Genomic DNA, 22,217 nt, shown 5'->3' with positions numbered 1-22,217 from the left:
AACTCTCAAGTTCTACTCCTGAGTTTGAAAACGTGAACTTTTGTGTAGTAAAAACAGCACAAACAAACAAGGATTTGTAAAAACAGTTTTTTTTCCCTCACAAACTCACTTTTTTAGAGAAAAAGAAAACAAATGTCACTTTAAACATACACGACCTACGACCTATTTGGTGCTTCTTTCAAGTTTTCCAAAAACTTGAGTTTGCAACTCAATTTGAAATTTTTGAAAAACTTTATATATGTTTAACTGTTTTTGGCAAAAAAGAAAGCCCAAACAAACACTTTTTGGCTCCGAAAACTTTAAAATAAATCAGCTTTTGGTAAGCTTGACAAACATTTTCTAAAACAATTCAGTGGAAAACATTTTCAAAACGCAGAACCTCTTAAAATAGGTTTTTGCAGAAACTAATGTAAACTTATTTTCATAAAATTAATATAAATACACCATTTTCTTCAAATTTATATTTCAAAGACTTTTTAAAAAAATAACCAAATTCAAAAGTCAAACAGTTTAACAACCATCGTGCAAATGTGATTAAGCTCACGACCAAAAACATCAGAATATCTGAATATGGACAACTCGCCAATGATAATTGAAAGGACAGAATGAGAGATAATACAAAAGGATCAATACGACCTTGGAATTAATACACAAAAATCTATTTTTTTTTTTATATATTTTTATTTTCTTAAAAATCATATGATATTTTATATTTACTTCGATTAATTCAGATTCGCATTATATATGATTTATTAAAGGGTATCGTTCATGGCGGTGGTAAAGCCACCCTATGCTAAGGGTGGTCAAGCGCACACCCTTCGTCGAAAAATTATAATGTATATATAAGTTTAATACTACTTTATATAGTCATATATTATAATTTGAACACCCTTACTACAGTTGAGTGCAACAGTCCAGCGGTTCAGGGTGTTCAAAGTGATGCGTTATTCACGGGTTTAAAGTTCTAGCCATTTTATTTGTCAAAACTAAACGAAAACTACCATGTGTGGTTTATTTGATTCTTTTTCAATCTAAAAAATTTTCTAATTAAATAACTCTTAAAATTTAAAATTTATGATGAAATAAACAACTAATCTTAAAAGTAATTTTTAACTAAAAGTTATTTCTTAAATAAATTTTATAATTTAAAAGTCAAGCTTTACAAAAATTTCTTCAACCAAAGCTCTCTACAAACTACAAATGCACTCGACTCTCTCTTTCTTTTGGTTTTATGCTTACTTGTATTAAAATTTTTAATGTTGTCTTTTTGTTATTTTAATTTTGATTTATTAAATTATAGTTCTATTAAATATTTATTTATTGTTTATCTAAATGTTGCGTAATTTGATTTAAAAAAATTGGTACATCATTCATCGACAAAAAAAATTACTGTCTTGTTTAAAGGTTGAATATCCTTGGCGAAATTCCTGGTGTTGAGTATTGGGGTTTTGATGGTTAACAAAATTTATCCAGAGGAAATGCTCTAAGAACCAGGTCCTCAAGATCGATGTTGAAGGTTCTTACAAGGCAGTAACTTTTTCACAAAATCACTCGAGTCCGAGTTTGTTGGAAGAAGGCTGCTAATGTGATAAGGGTCGTTGTCCAAGAAGATATGCTTGCATAAGTGATAGACCATAGTTACAAGAATTGTGGAGTCATTGGAACTGTAGGAGTCCTATCAAATGAGAAGTTAACTATGCATAGGACTCCTGAAAGATCTCTGAGCCTAGTAAACTTAAATACTATCTTTTTGGACTGCTGAGACTATCCTTTTGCACATCAACCGTTGAACTATATTTTCAACACTCAAGTCAATTACTAGTCTTATTGTTCTTCTTGAGTCAGTTAGTGAATGTGTTTTAGGAAATCGAGTTGTAATCAAGTGTCATACATAATCAGTGAGTTGAAGTAATTATTTGAGTTTGCAAGCTAGAGTAATTTGTAAGTCAAATAGTTGAAGTAGGAGAACTGATGGGTATTGATTCGCAAGTCTTGTAATCGATACATTTGGCTCATTTGTTTTAGTGAAGTTAAAATTAAAATCCTACGTGGTAGGTAGTGGTTTTTGCACCTTTGAGCGGGGTGATGTTTCATGTAAAATTGTTGTGTTTATTTTACTATCTATTTCGCTTACGCTTAAGGAGTTAGGTAAATAACTAAAGTTCTTTAATAATTCAGAAAGACACTCAAATTAACAATTAATACCAGAGCAGGTTCTCTCACATGTGGTTAACACCTAAAGAGATCTTGGAAGCAAAATGAATGTCCCACCTGGGATTAACGAAGGGCAGTCAACTACTAGACCACCTATGTTCAACAGAAAATACTACAGTTGGTGGAAGACAAGAATGAAAGATTTTCTGACGGCTGAAGACTATGAACTATGGGCTATAGTGAATCGAGGTCCACTAAATCCCACTAACAAAATGGAAAAAATGAAACTGTTCCCAAAGACCCATCTGAATTCGTGGCAACAAATTTCAGAATGATGAAGAAGAATACAAAGGCCAAGAAGATCCTCATCTGTGGACTTGGTCCTGATGAGTACAACAAGATATCTGCATGCTCTAATGCAAATGAGATCTGGGATACACTTCAAACTGCTCATGAAGGAACAAACCAAGTGAAGAGATTAAGGAATGAACTGCTTTTGAGGAACTATGAGCTCTTCTCCATAAAGGAGTCTGAACCCATCCATGAGATGATGACTAGGTTTACCATAATAATAAATGAACTGAAATCACTTGGAAAGGTATTCACTTATGAAGAATTGGTTAGCAAGGTTCTAAGGATTCTCCCAGCTTCATGGGGATCAAAAGTCACAGCCATCTAGGAAGTAAAGGAGTTGGTTAAGATTTCACTGGATGAGCTGATTGGAAACTTAAAGACTCATGAGATGAGAGAGCTAGAACTGCGCAAGGAATAATCAAAGGGGGATAAGACCTTGGGTCTTAAGGCATCCAAAGAAGATGAGTCTGACAATGATGAACTTAACCTAGCAATGCTTGCTAAGTTTAAGAGGTTCCTGAAGAATTCCAAAAATCCATCTAAGAGAGAAAACAGTGGCAAACCTAAGAAGATTGACAAAGCTTCATACGATGGGTGTTACAAGTGCAACAAGCTAGACGACATGGTCAAAGACTGGCCAATATGGGAAATTGAATGGAAGAAAGAAAAAGCTAAAAAAGAGAAAAGGGAAAAAATGAAACAAAAGGGCCTAAACAAAGGCAAAATCCTAGGCAAAGGATTCACTGAAGCCATAAAACAAGCCTTTCTAGCAGAATTTGAGGACAGTGGAAATGACAAAGAGGAATAGAAAAAGGACGAGGCTATAAGTCTTTATGCTGTGATTGATGCACACCAAGTAGTGGAGACTGATCCCCCGGTACAACTAGCAATGCACATTAGAAGACCTCATTCATGAATGATGCGTATGGAAACGTTCCTTCGGGCCACTAACTTTGACCTATAGATAATTGTCAATCATGAACCAATTATCCCCACCAAAATGGATAGTGAAGGAAACAAATGTAACAATAGAGAGGAGGATTATGATGTTGAAGATCGTCAGGTGATCTAGAAAAATGCTAAGGCAAAGGATCTACTCTACAGAAGTTTACCAAGGAGTGTTCTCTATAAAGTGTCCTCTTGCATATTTGCTCATGATATATGGAGGACCTTAGAGGTTGATTTTAGAGATGAAAATATTTAAGTTGCTCTAATGGCAATTGAAAAAAGCCAAACAGAAGAAGAAGTGATAGGGATGATGGCCATGAGCGACTCAGAGACTGAAGATGAAACAAACCAAGTAAGTATTTCTAACTTGAAAGAAAATATCCATGCTATGTCTAATAACCAGCTAATGGCTATAATAGTGACCATGATGAGTGAGATGGATAGGTTGAGTGCTAGAAATGATCAGTTAATAAGCAGCCTTTCATGTGTTTAACTTGACCTAAAAAAACTTGAATATGACAAAGCTGATCTTGAAGGACATGTCAAAGATCTTAAGAATCAGGTTCTTGAGCTCACTTCTAAAAATGACTAGTCACTTGATGTACATGGTAAGTGAATAATGAGTGATCTGCAAGATAAGCTTGAATAAGCATTAATATAGCTTAAAGATAGCCTTTGCGATGCTGACTGTAGGAATAAAGTATTGCAAGAAAATCTTGAAAAGGCAAATAATGAACTATATAGGCTAAGCAAGTGGCATAGATCCTCAGATGCACTAAATTGGCTAAATGAAAACTGCAGCCCTAACAAATCAGGAATTGGCTATAGAAAACCTATTCCTAGGTTTGATCCAAAGTATGTAGGAATTTTTAATAATAAGACGTGCACTCACTGTGGGAAGGTAGGACACTTAAGAGATACTTGTCTTACTTTAATTAATGCTAAGTTTAAGAACACATTTGTCTTCTTTAAAAATGTGAAGAAGGAAGAAGAACCCACTGTCAAGTCCTTTGTCCAAACTAAGTGGATTAAGGTTAATAAGAAAAGAACGGTCAATACTCTTCCTTTTTTGGGTAAGAAGAGATCTGATTCATCCCTTTTTCAAATAAAAAAGGGACCCAAGCTTGTCTGGGTTCCCAAGACTAACTTGTGATTTTTGGTACAAGCTAAAGTGAGAGGAAACAATCAAGACTGGTATCTAGACAGTGGAAGCTCAAGACATATGACTGGTATAAAGAAAAACTTCCTTGATAACCTTCCAAGGAGGGAGTGTGTCATTTAGAAATGGGAAAAAGGAAAAAATAACAGTTAATGGTAAGGTTGGTAAGTAACTCTCTCATGATATAGAAGATGTGTACCAGTGGGTCTTAAACATAATCTTCTCAACATTTCTCAAATGTGTGATAAAGGCAATGGGGTAAAGTTTAATTCCAAAATCTGCACTGTCACTAAGCTGGATTCTAATGAAACTATTTTGGAAGGTAAGAGACATAACAATGTCTACACAATATCTATTATGTCTCTTCCTCAGAGTGAGCATACATGTTTAAGTGTAGTGGAAGATGACCCGTTGTTATGGCATAGAAGACTGAGACATGCCTGTCTATCTCAACTCAGCAAGTTGGCAACAAAGGACCTGGTCCTTGGACTACCAAAGGTTGAGTTCACATCAGACAAAGTGTGTGATGCTTGTGTCAGAGGGAAACATGTAAAGTCATCTTTTAAATCTAAAAAGGTTGTCAGTACTTCTAAACCCTTGGAATTCATTCCCATGGATCTATGTGGACCAATGAGAGTGAAGAGCAGGGGGAAAGAAGTATGTATTTGTCATTGTTGATGATTTTTCTAGGTACACATGGAATTTATTTTCTAGCATCTAAGGATAGAACTTTTGATGTTTTCTGTGTGTTTGTCAGAATGATTCAACAGAAACTGGGTTGTGTCGTTTCAAGTATAAGAACAAACCATGGGACTGAGTTTGAAAACTCTAAATTCCTTGAGTTCTGCAGTACCCATGGCATTGATCATAACTTCTCTACATCCAGAACTCCACAACAAAAAGGTGTTGTAGAAAGAAAGAATAGATCTCTAGAAGACATGGGCATGACTATGCTAATTGCCAGTGGACTGCCTAAGAGCTTTTGTGCTGAGACAACCAATACTGCATGTTACTTGCTAAACAAATGCATGGTCAGACCCATTCTTGAGAAGACTCCCTATGAGTTACTTCGAGAAAGAAAGCCAACATCACTCACCTAAGAGGTTTTGGGTGCAAATGTTTTGTGCACAATAATGGAAACAAAGCTCTAGGTAAGTTTGATGACAGAAGTGACGAGGGAGTCTTCCTAGGCACCTCACCACATAGTAAGGCTTACAAAGTACTTAATAAAAGAACTATGTATGTAGAAGAAAGTGTTCATATTATTTTTGATGAATCTAACAACATGTCTGATAAAGGTCTGCAGGATGGAGACTATGACATAGGGCTCACTGATGAAGGAACCTGAACAACAATTTGAAGATGGATCAGGGGATCCTAAGGAAGCTGAAAGTGATCAGGAAGAACAAGAAGAAGAGAGAACTACACTGACTGCTACCCAGACAGATGAAGATGTAACTACTGACACTGGTCCTTTGGGCCACTCCTTAGCTGAACCATCTATGGGTATGCAAGGTAGACCATGAAAACATAAAATCTCACACCCTCTTGAGAACATCATCTCTGATCCTAATGCTGGAGTGCAAACCAGGTCATCTCTGAGAAACCTATGTGCACTTACAACATTCCTCTTACAGGTTGAGCCCAAAAACATAAAGGAAGCGCTAAAGGATCTAGATTGGAATATAGCCATGCAAAATGAGCTGAACTAGTTTGAGAGAGGCAAGGTCTGGCACCTGGTGCAAAGACCAAAGAACAGAAGTGTCATAGGTACCGAAAGGGTGTTCAGAAACAAGTTGGACAAGCATGGAAATATCGTAAGAAACAAGGCCAGACTGGTAGTTCAGGGATACAATCAAGAAGAAGGCATCGACTATGATGAGACATTTGCTCATGTAGCCAGTATGAAAGGTATAAGAATGCTAATTGTTTTTGCTGCACACATGGAGTTCACACTGTATCAGATGGATATGAATAGTTCATTGTTGAATGGTTACCTGAAGGACGAAGTGTTTGTTAAACAACCTCCTGGCTTTGAGAGTGAAGTGTAAGGCCCCGTTAAAAAAAATTCCTAATGATTTAAGATTTTAAAGTGAGCCAACGGTATTCAGAAATAATGTATTCAAGTATTAAATGAGACCCATGGGATAGAACCATATTATTTTGAAATGAAAATATATGTTTAAGGCGTGTTGGAAAATACTAAGGAGTTTTGTGAATGGCAAGAACTTGTGTGGAACAAGTTGGATACATTAAGTAAAAAGGATGTTTCAATTAGCACATGACCCGACTTCAGATGAATAGAACTCCCACACTATAAAGACTTAGGTGGTGATATACCTATCAAATTAAACCCCTATGAGTCTAGTTTCTAATGCATCAAACTGTTTGTCATTTGGCTATTTCTACAGAAGGTTATGGACATTTTACCGGACCTATGCTATATGCATGCCCAGATGCGCGGCCGCGCATATTGGAGGGTATTCTGCCTTGTGTGCGCGGCCAGATGTGCGGTCATATGCCCAGGTGCACGAACACGCATGTAGGAGCCCTATAAATACCTCCAAGGCCGGGTAGAGAGAGGGATATGTCATTTCTTTGCACTAGGGCTTGCATATCAAGGGGAATCCATCCAACACTTCCCTCCCATGAACCAAGGTAATATTTTTGGAGAAATGTTGAGTTGATTACTACTCCTAAACACTTATATTAACTAGTATTAATCTTGAAGATCTATAGATTTCCATTCAAATCCCCAAATTAGTCAAGAACACTACAAGTTGGGATTTTCAAGAGTCTCACTACAGGAGGTATTTCTACCATATCTAACTAATCTATGGTGATTAATTATGTATGAAATATGTGTTATGACTTATGAGATGGTAGTTGGAAGCCACAAATGCCTTAACCTAGGCTGTGTTGGTATTATAGAGATTGTAAAATTAATTAATTGATAACATTTATGGGTTAGGAGTAAAGTGTTGGGCATGCATGTGCTAATAGAAGTTGTGAGGTGAATCATTGGTGTGGAAGGTGGTTGTTAGGGTAAGAAATTCCATGGGAGGAGGTTGTAGAAAGATATGCACACTAGATGTTTTATAAAAAGTCTAAATGACTTAAAGTATAGGAATCTTGCTAATATTGGTGCAATTGTGTTGCATTGTTGTAGATTGAAGTTGTTTAGTATGGTGGAACGTTGTAGTATTATTAAGGGGCGAATTCCAGGTATGTTGGCTAAACTCTTTTTTTTGAATGGACCCCACAATGGCCTTGTAAGTCCCGTGTTGCTCATTAAAAATTGATTATTCCGAACAAACCTTGTGTCAAGAGATATATGCGTTCAATTTATAGTCCAAATGTACTTGTTATGTTGAGTTACTATTTGAGAAGGTGATTAAGCGTGGGATGTGTGTTAATATGTTTTGATTTGAAAACGTGATTCTAATGAAAACTAGCATGTCGAATTGTGTAAGAAATCACATGTGCCTAAGACCCTTAATTTGGTTAGTTGCTCAAATGTGTATTTAAAATCTAGAGTAGAAATGCCTTATTGTTGATAATCTATAAGGATGCTTGAAAGTGAGAGAAATGGGTTGGAGATATAAAGTGTGGCCAACGTGCCAAGAATGAAAGTTATACTTGTGGCCAATGGTGCCGAGGAAATGAAATGATGTGAGAAAGGTTATGAAATAGGCCTTGATTCAACTGTCCCAAATTGACTTCGAAAATAGATGTGCCTAAAAGCTTATGTGCTCAGGTCATGCCCAAATGTGGTTGTCTTAATTAATGCTATGCTTTGTAAGTATTTCCAAAGTGTTTTGAGCTCCTATGTGTTCATGAATTGAAATTGTGTATTGCCCTTTTTGGGAAAAAGTATTTCAAGAATGAATGATGTGTTAAAGATTTTCTATTGTGACTTAATTATGTCATACCCCCTTTTTGGGAAGAAAACCTTGTATGAAATCAATGTAATCAAACACTTATTTCTCATATGATGAAACCTTATGAACCTACCCTCGCTAAGGCCAAACGTGCCAAACGGGTGATTGGAAGAGAACCCCTTGTACAAACTATTATCATTTTGGGAATCTAGAGTTGTGGTGTTGTGATTACACCTCCACCCACATATATTGGGTGAGGCGGCATGGCCGCTTTGTCTAGGGATTGTGATATTGTGATACACCTCCACCCGCATATATTGGGGTGAGGCGGCAGGGCCGCTTTGTGTAGAGATTGTGGTATTGTGATACACTTTCACCCGCATATATTGTGGTGAGGTGGCAGGGCCGCTTCATGTAGGGATGGTGGTATTGTGAAATACCTCCACCCACATATATTGGGTTGAGGCAGCAAGGCCAATTTGTGTAGTGTTGAGGGTATCGTAATTGCACCTCCACCCGCATACATTGGGGTGAGGCGGCAGGGCCGCTTTGTAAAAAGGTAGTTCTAGAGAATCCCCGACTTAAGAATTTATAAATGTTATTGAAAGCTTTTAATAAATTTGCTGTTGCTTTAACGGCTAACTAAGCCTTTTATTGTTACCATGATTCATCATATTCGTGTTGTATTTCTATGTCTTTGAATAGGTATTTTGTTTTTCATACTAGTACTATTCCGTATGTACTAATGTCTCTTTTTACCGGGGGCGCTGCATCTTCAATGAATGCAGATGGTTCGTCAGCGGGCGATTTTGATCTTCTTTAGCAGTTACTCTCTATTCAACAAATTTTGGTGAGCCCTACTTTGTTCTGGGCTTCATGTCATTTGACGTTGCACTTTATGTTTTGAGGTATAGCCGGGGCCTTGTCGCCGCCACTTCTGTACTACTCTTCGGTTGTACATAGAGGCTCCGTAGACATAGTATGGGTTGTATGGTGGTGTTGGAAGAGTCAACTATATATGTTGTATTTGTATCACACGTCCCATTTTAAAATATAATTTTGTATATATATTTTGGGAATTATGAAAGAAGTAACCGTTGGTGATGGAATTGGAATTGTTCATGAAATCCTCTCATCTTTATATTATTGATATATATATATATATATATATATATATATATATATATATATATATATATATATATATATTCTCCAATTGTTGGGTGAGTTGGGTAGAAGGTATTGTACAGGCTTGCTTGACCGGGGTATCTCAGTTGAGCGCCGATCACGCTCTCCAAGGCTGGGGCGTGACAAACTTGGTATCCGAGCTTAAGGTTTTAAAGTGTCCTAGGATGTCTCTGAGCCGTATCTAGTAGAGTCATTCTTATCGGTGTGTTGTCGACCACATCTATAATGAGGAGGCTACTTTGACATTTTAGAATTTCACCCTTTTTTGATACTCCAGATCGTGCGATAGATCTCAAGATAGGAAGCTAATTTCCTCGTCATGTCTCATTTTCCAAATGAGTAATCCACGGGTTCGAAGCAGCAATGAGGGAATGACCTTGGAATTGAATTTGGGGGATATTGCACGAGAGTTCGTTAGGAGAATGTGTCGAGCAGTGAAGGGATTGGAGGATCCTGTTGCTAAGGGAAATGTCCTTGTTCCTATCAATGTCGCCGCACCATCGGATTATGTGGTGAGAGCACCTAAGAAATGAAAGAGGGTTGTTGGTACCAATGAGCCAGATTGTTTGGTTTGCAAGAAGCGCCACTTAGGGAGATGTTGGATGACTCTTAAAATATGTTTTGGTTGTGGAAATAGGGGGCACAAGAAGAACAAATGCCCTAGGTTGGGTACACCCATTCCGGTCTGCCCGATGTGCGGGAAGGAACATTTTGCGTTGTGTTGTGAGCATGCTCATGAGCGTGTTAGGGGTGGTAGGCTTGGGAAATTCCAAAGGCCCACACAGCAAACCGGAATAGATATTGTTACTCCCATCGTGAAGGCTTGGAGGAAGGATAAGGGGGATGCTTATGACGTATGCAAAAAGGGTAAATATCAGGTCAGTGGGGCGAGTCAGTTTAGTGGAACTCATCCCCATTGCGTGAAGTATAGGAGATGTAATTCGGAGGTATGTCACTATGATACCTATGTATTTTACAGATGTGGAGTCAAGGGGCATCAGTTAAGGCGCTGCCCCGTCAATCTAAAGTTACCAAGTAAGTCACTCCTTAGTATATCATTCTGAACATCACATGCTTTTCCTTGTTGTATATGTTCATCTATATCGAGTGCCTACATAAATCTAGTCTTAACCAAAATGTTGAATCACAAAACATTGCATGTACCTACTCTTTGAACGAGACGCAGTATTCGTGAAGCCTCTTGATCACAATTCTCTTATTTACAACCTCTGGTGGGATTGATATCTATAATTATTTCCTTGAATTGAGTTATAACCCTAGGCTAATACTTCCCACTTGCTTCCCTAAATTCTCAACAAGGGACTATACCTGATGAATTTCTTATAGAACCTTTGATTCAAATGGATAATATCTGCTCACTTGTGCATGCACCGTCATAAAGTTTACCTATGTGGTATCAAATCCAATGTAAAACATCCTAGTGTTTAGATCCTTTTTGAGCTACTCTTTCTCTCTCCGGTGTATGTGGCTCCTATGGTTTGAATATTCACTATACTCCTTTGTGAATATTATCATAAACCCTTCTCACTGTCTAGCAACATAAGAGCATATCTCAACACCTATCATATGTGTACATGTAAATTGAAATGGTCACTTTTCTATATAAAGTTTCTGGGAAATTTGAGATTTTCACAAATTCATCACAGGTAGATGTTTTTGTTTACCCATCTCAGTATGACTTTCATGTCCACTTAAATCATTTCGCAGTAAGTAGATCACTTTGTTCCTAGTATTGTAGTTGCCCATGAAGTGGCCTGGTATCGCAGCTTGAAAGTTATTATGGCGGAAATGTGTTTAGCTCATAGCAAAGTGTTCATTCTCTCTAACCAATACATGATTTCATCCCAACATTAAGATGTCATAGCTACATGGTTTCCCTTGTGTGTGGTTGAAAGTTAAGTAGCCTTACCACGACCTCTCCCTCCCAACCTCAGGTGGATGTTTAAGATTCTAGCACATATCATGAGCATATTGATTTGAAAGACAAGTTTGTTGTATCTCTAGTCCTCTCATATAGGATCAACTATTATGAAGGGTTAAGCTGTCAGAATGATAATAATCTCACAAGTGTTCAACTTCTTTTTTCATCCTCATGGGCTTGTGGCATATCTATTCCTTGTGTTAGTTAATGTTAAGAGCGTAATGCAACTACATGTATTTTGAAACCAATATCATATTCAGGGTGCCAGAATATTCTTTTCGAGTTAAACTGATTTTTCCTACATTCCAAGAGGTGACTGGTGTCACGTACTTGGCTATTTATCTTTGAGGCCTACTATTGCCGAACAAGGCACATATGGAATGAAACAATTGTTGTTGTCCTTTTCATGACTCATAGTCTTCCAAGAATAACTGACGCTAATGTCTTTATCCTCCCGACCATGCCTCCCATATGTCACATGTCTAAAATGACTCATTTCTTTTAAATCTCAGAATCATGAACATGGTCCCTACATTATCAATGCCTACTAGGCAACTCTATGCCTCATTTGTCGAATCAATGATGTCCATCACAATGATTAACCATGTCAGCACTATTGGTAGTAACCTTCATGTCTCTTAGGATATAACCTCCTGAAATGGGCTGCTCAGCACATTGATGGATTCTTGAAAAATTTCAGCCCAACCTCGAACCTCGTTGTTCCTATTTATAGTAAACCTACGGGGGTTGAAGGTTTAAACATGTCAAAGAAGAAGCATCATCCCGTGATCACATATATTGGATAGGAAATTTTATGGTCATATTCATGCTAGCAAATCTTAAAGTAATTGTTGGAGGTCACCAAATGTTTAGTTTGGGTGTTCGACATTGGGATTTAGAGTTGAAGAAAGTGAACATGTTATTCTCAAGATTTTCTCTATGAATATATTGGGTGAATTGTTAAGGAAGGTAAAGTATGTGTAGTCACATTAGGCCTTATGGAATATTAAAGGAAATAGGCCAAACTATGAGTATGATGTTTTCTCATTGTTGTCCTTCATGCACCCGATGCATCATGCATCTAGGTTCCAGAAGGTTGTTGGAAATCCTTTGCCTATTGTTCCGGTGGAAACTATTGAAGGTAAAGTTAATGGGTAATTGGCTTATAAGAGGTACCTAGTTGTCATCCCTATTCGATAAGTCCGAAAATTGAGATCTGCCTCCGTCAAAGTAAATGAAGTATTCTCACTTGCCTGTATAACCAAATGGTTGTGGTTCAAAAGGGTACTTGTTATGCATTATGATTTAAATATGTACAACTCATGTCTAGATACCACTTTTGTTAATGTAATGCCCTTAATGTTGAGATCATTGTTGTTGATATATACTGTGATGCTTTGTTGAGTTATGGATATGTTGTTAGGGTGGTTTTCGGATTCTCTGGCAGGTGGATAGGCCCCAATTACATGGGAGACTCTGGCAAAATATTTAGAAATTTAGGGAGTTAGTAAAAAATTGGAACTGCTAGTGGGTGTTATAGCAACTGAGACACATTGGGTGCTAATGGTGAATTTTGACCCTTATTCGAGGACGAATGATCCTAAGCGGGGAGAATGTAAGGCCCCGTTAAAAAATATTCTTAATGATTTAAGATTTTAAAGTGAGCCAACGGTATTCGGGAATAACGTATTCGAGTAGTAAAGGAGACCCATGGGATAGAACCACATCATTTTGAAATAAGAATATGTGTTTAAGGTGTGTTGGAACATACTAAGGAGTTTTGTGAATGGCAAAAACTTGTGTGGAACAAGTTGGATACATTAAGTGGAAAGGATGTTTCAATTAACATAAGACCCGACTTAAGATGAACAGAACTCCCACACTATAAAGACTTAGGTGGTGATATACCTATCACATTAAATCCCTCTGAGTCTAGTTTCCAATGCATCAAACCGTTTATCATTTGAATATTTCTACAGAAGGTTATGGCCATTTTACCGGACCTATGCCATATGCACGCCCATATGCGTGACCACACATATTGGAGGGTATTCTGCCTTGTGTACGCGGCCAGATGTGCGGTCATATGCCCAGGTGCACGAACACGTATGTAGGAGCCCTATAAATACCCCCAAGGCTGGGTAGAGAGAGGGATATGCCATTTCTTTGCGCTAGGGCTTGCATATCAAGGGGAATCCATCCAACACTTCCCTCCCATGAACCAAGGTAATATTTTTGGAGAAATGTTGAGTTGATTACTACTCCTAAACACTTATATTAACTAGTATTAATCTTGAAGATCTATAGATTTCCATTCAAATCCCCAAATTGGTCAAGAACACTACAAGTTGGGATTTTCAAGAGTCTCACTATAGGAGGTATTTCTACCATATCTAACTAATCTATGGTGATTAATTATGTATGAAATATGTGTTATGACTTATGAGATGGTAATTGAAAGCCACAAATGCCTTAACCTAGGCTGTGTTGGTATTATAGAGATTGTAAAATTAATTAATTGATAACATTTATGGGTTAGGAGTAAAGTGTTGGGCATGCATGTGCTAATGGAAGTTGTGAGGTGAATCATTGGTGTGGAAGGTGGTTGTTAGGGTAAGAAATTCCATGGGAGGAGGTTGTAGAAAGATATGCACACTAGATGTTTTATAAAAAGTCTAAATGTTTAAAGTATAGGAATCTTGCTAATATTGGTGCAATTGTGTTGCATTGTTGTAGATTGAAGTTGTTTAGTGTGGTGGAACGTCGTAGTATTATTAAGGGCGAATTCCAGGTATGTTGGCTAAACTCCTTTTTTAGAATGGACCCCACAATGGCCTTGTAAGTCCCGTGTTGCTCATTAAAAATTGATTATTCCGAACAAGCCTTGTGTCAAGAGATATATGCGTTTAATTTGTAGTCCAAATGTACTTGTTATGTTGAGTTACTATTTGAGAAGGTGATTAAGCGTGGGTTGTGTGTTAATATGTTATAATTTGAAAACGTGATTCTAATGAAAACTAGCATGTCGAATTGTGTAAGAAATCACATGTGCGTAAGACCCTTAATTTGGTTAGTTGCTCAAATGTGTATTTAAAGTCTTGAGTAGAAATGCCTTGTTGTTGATAATCTATAAGGATGCTTGAAAGTGAGAGAAATGGGTTGGAGATATAAAGTGTGGCCAACGTGCCAAGAATAAAAGTTATACTTGTGGCCAATGGTGCCGAGAAAATGAAATGATGTGAGAAAGGTTATGAAATAGGCCTTGATTCAACTGTCCCAAATTGACTTCGAAAATAGATGTGCCTAAAAGCTTATGTGTTCAGGTCATGCCCAAATATGGTTGTCTTAATTAATGCTATGCTTTGTAAGTAATTTTAAAGTGTTTTGAGCTCCTATATGTTCATGAGTTGAAATTGTGTATTGCCCTTTTTGGAAAAAAGTATTTCAAGAATGAATGATGTGTTAAAGATTTTTTATTGTGACTTAATTATGTTATACCCCCTTCTTGGGAAGAAGACCTTGTATGAAATCAATGTAATCAAATACGTATTTATCATATGATGAAACCTTATGAACCTACCCTCGCTAAGGCCAAACGTGCCAAACGGTTGATTGGAAGAGAACCCCTTGTACAAACTATTATCATTTTGGGAATCTAGAGTTGTGGTGTTGTGATTACACCTCTACCCGCATATATTGGGGTGAGGCGACATGACCGCTTTGTGTAGGGATTGTGATACACCTCCACCCGTATATATTGGGGTGAGGTGGCGGGCCGCTTTGTGTAGAGATTGTGGTATTGTGATACACCTCCACCCACATATATTGGGGTGAGGCGGCAGGGCCGCTTTATGTAGGGATTGTGGTATTGTGAAATACCTCCACCTACATACAATGGGGTGAGGCTGCAGGGCTTCTTTGTGTTACGTTGAGGGTATCGTGATTGCACCTCCACCCGCATACATTGGGGTGAGGCGGCAGGGCCGCTTTGTGTAAAGGTAGTTGTAGAGGATTACCGACTTAATAATTTATAAATGTTATTGAAAGCTTTTAATAAATTTGATGTGGCTTTAACGGCTAACTAAGACTTTTATTGTTACCATTATTCATCATATTCGTTTTGTATTTCTAAGTCCTTGAATAAGTGTTTTGGTTTTCATACTAGTACTATTTTATATGTTCTAACGTCCCTCTTTGCCGGGGGCATGGCATCTTCAATGGATACAGGTGATTCGTCAACGGGCAGTTTTGATCCTCGTTAGCAGTTACTCTCTATTCAGCAGATTTTGGTGATCCCTACTCTGTTCTAGGCTTCATGTCATTTGACATTATACTTTATGTTTTGAGGTATAGCCGGGGCCTTATTGCCAGCACTTCCATACTACTCTTCGGTTGTACTTAGAGGATCCGTAGACATAGTGTGGATTGTATGGTGGTGTTGGAAGAGTCAACTAGATATGTTGTATTTGTATCACAAGTCTCATTTCAAAATATAATTTTGTATATATATTTTGGGAATTATAAAAGAAATAACCGTTGTTGATGGAATTGAAATTGTTCATGAAATGAATTGGCATTGTTCATTAAATCCTCTTAATGTTTAATTAATGATACAAATATCTTCTCTTTATTCATGGTTGAGTTTGGTGGAAGGCATTGTACAGGCTTGCTTGACCGGGGTATCTCGGTTGAGCGCCGGTCGCGCTTCCCAAGGTCGGGGCGTGACAAGAAGAGTTCCCTATATATGTGTTCAAGTTAGACAAGGCACTGTATGGACTGAAACAGGCTCCAAGATCTTGGTATGAGAGGCTCTCTAAATTCCTCTTAACTAATAGCTTTGCAAGAGGAAAGGTGGACAACACACTGTTTCTATTTATTAAAAGAAAAAATCTTCTGATTGTGCAAGTATATGTGGATGATATTATCTTTGGGGCTACTAATGAAGCAATGAGAAAGGAATATTCTGAAATGATGGGTAATGAGTTTGAAATGAGCATGATAGGTGAATTGAATTTCTTTTTAGGGCTGGAAATCAAGGAAAAACCTACTGGAACCATGATCCATCAACAAAAATACATCAAAGAATTGCCGAAAAAGTTCAACATGGACTCTTCTAAGTCAATTGATACTCCTATTGACATTGCAACCAAGCTGGACCTTGATGAACAAGGGAAAAATATGGAACAAAAGCTGTATAGAGGAATGATTGGATCACTGATGTATCTCACAACAAGCATGCATGATATTGTATTTAGTGTAGGACTGTGTGCAAGAGTTCAGGAAAATCCCAAAGAGTCTCATCTAAAGGCTATCAAAAAGAATACTTAGATATCGTAAAAGGACTCCTAATCTACGTCTATGGTATCCTAGAGGAAACAACTTTGATCTAGTTGGTTATACTGATACAGACTATGCAGGGTTTCATGTTGATAGGAAAAGCACTTCAGGAACAACACACTTTTTTGGTTCTTGCCTGGTATCTTGGGGAACAAAGAAGTAGAGCTCAGTGGCATTATTTATAGCTGAAGCAGATGTGGCAGCAACATCTTGCCGTGCTCAATTGCTATTGAATAAGACAACAACTAAGGAATTATGGTATTTTTGTTGATTGTATTCCTATTTTTTGTGATACTACCTATGCCATAAACGTTGCTAAAAATCCTTATCAATACAAGAGATCCAAGCACATTGATATTAGACGTCACTTTCTTAGAGACAATGTTGAAAAAGGAAATATCTCAATCAATTTCTGTAAAACTGAAGATCAAATTGCTGATATTTTCACTAAGGCACTGAGTAGGGACCACTTTGAAAGAAATAGACTGCAAATGGGATTAATCAATACTCCAACTAGGTTGAACCCCAATGATTGGCTAGATAAATTATTATTAGATGTAGATGGTTGACTATAATGTGCTTGATTCAGCCTCGTGCTTGTCTTAAGCACACACACTTGCCTAGAGAACTCTAGTTGATGATTATGCCTTATGATACTAACCTATTGTGCTGAGGCTTCATTGCAGAAATATCTGTCACGCCTCAAAACCGAGGAGCGCGATCGTCGCTCAATCGAGTGAACCCGACCGAGCAAGCCTGTTAGATTTCCTTCTACCCAAACTCATCCATGAATGAAGATAATACATATTTTTCACTAATTAGACAAAAATGTGATCATGTCTACAATATCAATTCATTACCGATACTTTTCATCATTTTTAAAGTCTCAATTTCACACACATTTTTCATAATCTGAAGTGGAAATAGTAATTCAAACATAACATGACGAGCTTGACTTCTCCAGCACTAATATACAACCCACACTTTATCTACGGAGCCTCTAACAGATACAAAAGAGTACTATGATAATGCCGGCAATAAGGCCCTGGCTATACCTCAAACAGAATACACAAAGTACAAAAGATTCATGACCCCTGGATAAAGTGAGGCTCACCTAGTCAACTGGGAAGAAGGTGTACTGTTATCACTAATCAATATCTCCTGTTGTGGAACCACCTGCATCCATTTAAAGATGCAGCGCCCCCGGCAAAAGGGATGTTAGTACCTTCGAATAGTACTAGTATGATAACCAAACACCAATTAAAGAATTCGAAAATACAATATAAATATGATGAACCAGGGCGACAATAGAATAACATAGTTAACCGTTTAAACCAAAGCAAGCTTATCAAGAGCCGTCATTAACATTTATATAATTCAAGATGAGATCCTCTGTAACCATTTCCACATAAAGCGGCCCCGCTGCCTCACCCCAATGTATGCGGGTGGAGGTGTAATCACAATTCCAAAACTCTACTTAAGCGGCCCTGCCGCCTCACCCCAATGTATGCGGGTGGAGGTGTAAACACAATACCCATTTTCACACAAAGAGGCCCCACCACCTCACCCTAATATATATGCGGGTGGAAATGCATCAACGATACCAATACCTACACAAAGCGGCTATGCCGCCTCACCCCCAATATATATATGTGGGTGGTGGTGTAACAACAATACCAAAGCTATGCACAAAGTGATCTTACCGCCTTACCCTAATGTATGCGGGTGGAGGTGCAATCTCACAATACCATAATCCCTACGAAAAGCGGTCATGCCGCCTCACCCCAAAATATACGGGTGAAGGTGTATCACAATCACAATCTCTCCACAACTTTGCATAATAATTTCCACATAAATCACGACTTGAAATTATAACACGTAGATACACAATCCATAGTTTGGAACACCTCCTCAATTTATATTGCAATATGATAAGAGCATTTGAAACACGAATTGAACATATATCTTTATCACAAAACTTATCGGAATACTCGATTTGTAATCAACATCTTGGAACTTACAAGGATAATGGGGATTCCAATTCTTAAAGAAGAGTTTAGCCAACATACCTCAATCGAGCTTCCTTAAACTCTAAAATATTCCTAAATTCTTAGCAACTTCAATATATTATAGAATTATAACAAATTGAACCAAAATTAGGAAGATGCTCATGGTTCTAGATCATATGAGCATTTTATCAAACACTAGGTGTGCATAAGGTTTCAAGGTCCTTTTATGGAGAATTCCATCATCCCACAACCCAATCTTTACCATGCTTAGTTCAACAATCTTCCTACACCCCTTGATGTCACATGCATGTAAAATAAATAACTCTCATGCCCAAAAATTATCTTGCTAATTACCCATTTTCAGATAATTTCGAAATTAGGGGTTAGGGTGTAGAATCTTACCTCTAGGATGAACACCTAGTGAGTTTCTCTTCTTCATCTTCCAAAATTTGAGCAGGAATTGAAAAACAATTATTGAGGAATACCTTCTCACTCTAGGGCACTCTCTCTCTCTCTCTCCCTCTCTCTAAAATATCAGATTTTAGCTCAAAAATGGCCCAAAGCGTGTATTTAATGAAGTAGGGTCGGGTTTTAAAAACCCAAAAATAGAGCTCCGGAACAAGGTCTCGATCGCATAATCGATATACTGACCGCATATCGGTGGCATAATTGATGTCCAGAACTGGCAAAAAAATCCATCTATGTCTGCGGTCATTATGCGGCCCTCGGACCTGTTCTGCGGTCGTATAATGAACCGCAGAACAGTTATGCGGTCGCATAGTCGACCGCAGAATTGCATCCAAACTGACCCTCTCCTGTCTCACTTCTGCGGCTTTTATGCGGCCCGCAGAGTGATTCTGCTGTCGCAAAATGGACCGCAAAAATGCATTTCACTGCCAAAATGTTTTCTTTACTTTCTAGTGCATTGTTCAACCCAAAATGTCTGAGCCTAGTCCGACACCATGAAACATTATTTTTTCCATTTGAAATATTTTACGGGGCCTTACATTCTCCCCACTTAGGATCATTCGTCCTCGAATGAGGGTCAAAATTTGTTATTAGCATCTTATGCAACTTAGTTTTCATACCACACCAGCAGCCCCAAATTTGACCAACTCCCTAAATTTCCAAAGGTTTCGCCTGAGTTTCTCTTGTAACTAGGCCTATCCACCTTTCATAGAGCCTCAGAAACACATCCTAACAACATATACATAATCCAACAACATAACATAACACAAAACAACACCAACTGTGGCCTCACAAGCAATTATATTACCAGAACGGAACACCCTTAACATCAAATGTACAAGTCATACATAATTCATAGAAAGTATCTCTTTGCATTTTCATAAGGCACAACTCATAAATACATGGTTATTCAAATAAATAAGGATACTTTTTCTTTATTTCTTCCTCGGCCTCCCAAGTAGCCTTTTCAACCTGTTGGTTTCCCCATAACACTTTCACAGATGCAATTTCCTTGTTTCTCAACTTTCGGACTTGTCGATCAATAATAGAAACTGGAATCTCTTCATAAGTCAATTCCTCATTAACCTCAATGGTCTCAACCGGAACAATGAGTGTCGGATCTCCAACTACTTTCTTCAACATAGACACATGAAACACCGAGTGCACTAATGACATCTCAGGTGGTAGCTCAAGCTTGTATGCCACCTCACCGATCCTCTGAATGATTCTGTACGGTCCGACATACCTCAGAATCAATTTCCCTTTCTTACCAAACCACATCACACCCTTCATGGGGGAAACTTTCAAGCCCAATCATCTTCTTTGAACTCTAAATCCCTACAACGAACATTCGAATAGGATTTCTAACGACTCTGAGCAGTCTTCAACCGTTCCTTAATGATTTTAACTTTTTCCATGGCCTGGTGCATGAGGTCTGGCCCTATCAACTCTACTTTACTAATTTTGAATCACCCAATGGGAGATCTACATCTCCTACCATATAAAGCCTCGAACGATGCCATTTGAATGCTAGCATGATAGCTATTGTTTAGGCAAATTCTATGAGTGGTAAATGATCATCCCAGCTATCTTTGAAGTCTAGAATACAAGCGTGCAACATATCCTCGAGCATCTGAATAGTCCGCTCTGCCTGCCCATCAGTCTGCGGGTGAAAGGTTGTACTAAGATTCACCTGAGTACCCAAACCTTGCTGAAATTTCTTCTAAAACTTAGTAGTGAATTGTGGTCCCCGATCAGAAATGATGGAGATTGTGGTGCCATGTAACCTGACTATTTTTTTGATATACAACAGAGCATATTGTTCCGCTGTATCGGTAGCCTTAACCGGCAAGAAGTGTGCAAATTTTGTGAGCCGATCCACAATCACCCAAATTGAGTCAAATTTGCATGGAGTGCATGGTAATCCTACCACAAAATCCATATAAATCATTTCCCACTTTCACATTGGAATTTCTATGTTATGTGCCAACCCACCAGGCGTTTGGTGTTCGGCCTTCACTTGCTGACAATTTGGACACTTCGCCACAAACTCCGCTACATTCCTCTTCATATCATTCCACCGGTAGACTTCCTTAAGAGAATGATACATTTTCGTAGAACCTAGGTGCACGGAATACCTTGAAGTGTGAGCTTCAGTCATAATTCGAGTGTGAGCTTCAGTCATAATTCTTTCACGGAGACCATCCACGTTTGGAACACATAGTCGCCCTTGGTACCTTAGTGTACCATCATCCATGCCAAGAGAAAATGCCAGGGTCTTATGTTTATGAATCCCCTCTTTCAATTGCACCAACAATGGATCATTGTATTGCTTCTCTTTGACTTCCATAGCAAGCGATGATTCAACCCTATTTTGCATAATTACCCCTCCTTCACTAGAGTCCGCAAGACGAACTCCCAAACTAGCCAATCGGTGAACTTTCTTGGCCAGTGGCCTTTGATATGCCTCCAAGTGAGCCAAACTACCCATGGATTTCCGGCTAAGAGCATCTGCCACAACATTGGCCTTTCCCGGATGATATAGAATATCAATGTCGTAGTCCTTAAGTAACTCAAGCCATCTTCTCTGCCTCAGATTCAATTCCTTCTGCTTGAAAATATATTGAAGGCTCTTATGGTCCGTGAATATATCCTCATGGACCCCATATAAATAATGAAGCCAAATTTTCAATGCAAATACCACTGCCGCAAGTTCTAAATCATGTGTTGGATAGTTCTTTTTATGATTATTTAGTTGCCTAGAAGCACAAGCTATC

General features: G+C 38.1%; 1 protein-coding gene across 1 annotated transcript; it reads left to right on the top strand.

Moving 5' to 3' along the window:
• Nucleotides 1-2,488: 2,488 nt before the first annotated feature.
• Nucleotides 2,489-2,833, top strand: LOC142173404 (uncharacterized). The gene has a single exon (XM_075238987.1). The coding sequence runs from the start codon at nt 2,489-2,491 to the stop codon at nt 2,831-2,833; it is 345 nt and encodes a 114-aa protein (XP_075095088.1).
• The last annotated feature ends 19,384 nt before the right edge of the window (nt 2,834-22,217 follow it).

Source organism: Nicotiana tabacum, chromosome 19 (genome assembly GCF_000715075.1).
Source record: "Nicotiana tabacum cultivar K326 chromosome 19, ASM71507v2, whole genome shotgun sequence".
NCBI classification, from domain to species: domain Eukaryota; kingdom Viridiplantae; phylum Streptophyta; class Magnoliopsida; order Solanales; family Solanaceae; genus Nicotiana; species Nicotiana tabacum.
This window is presented reverse-complemented; position numbering and strand designations above follow the sequence as displayed.

Bases quoted from the DNA above. Each gene is read 5' to 3' on its own strand.
- LOC142173404 (XM_075238987.1), top strand. From the start codon at position 2,489: ATGAAGAAGAATACAAAGGCCAAGAAGATCCTCATCTGTGGACTTGGT.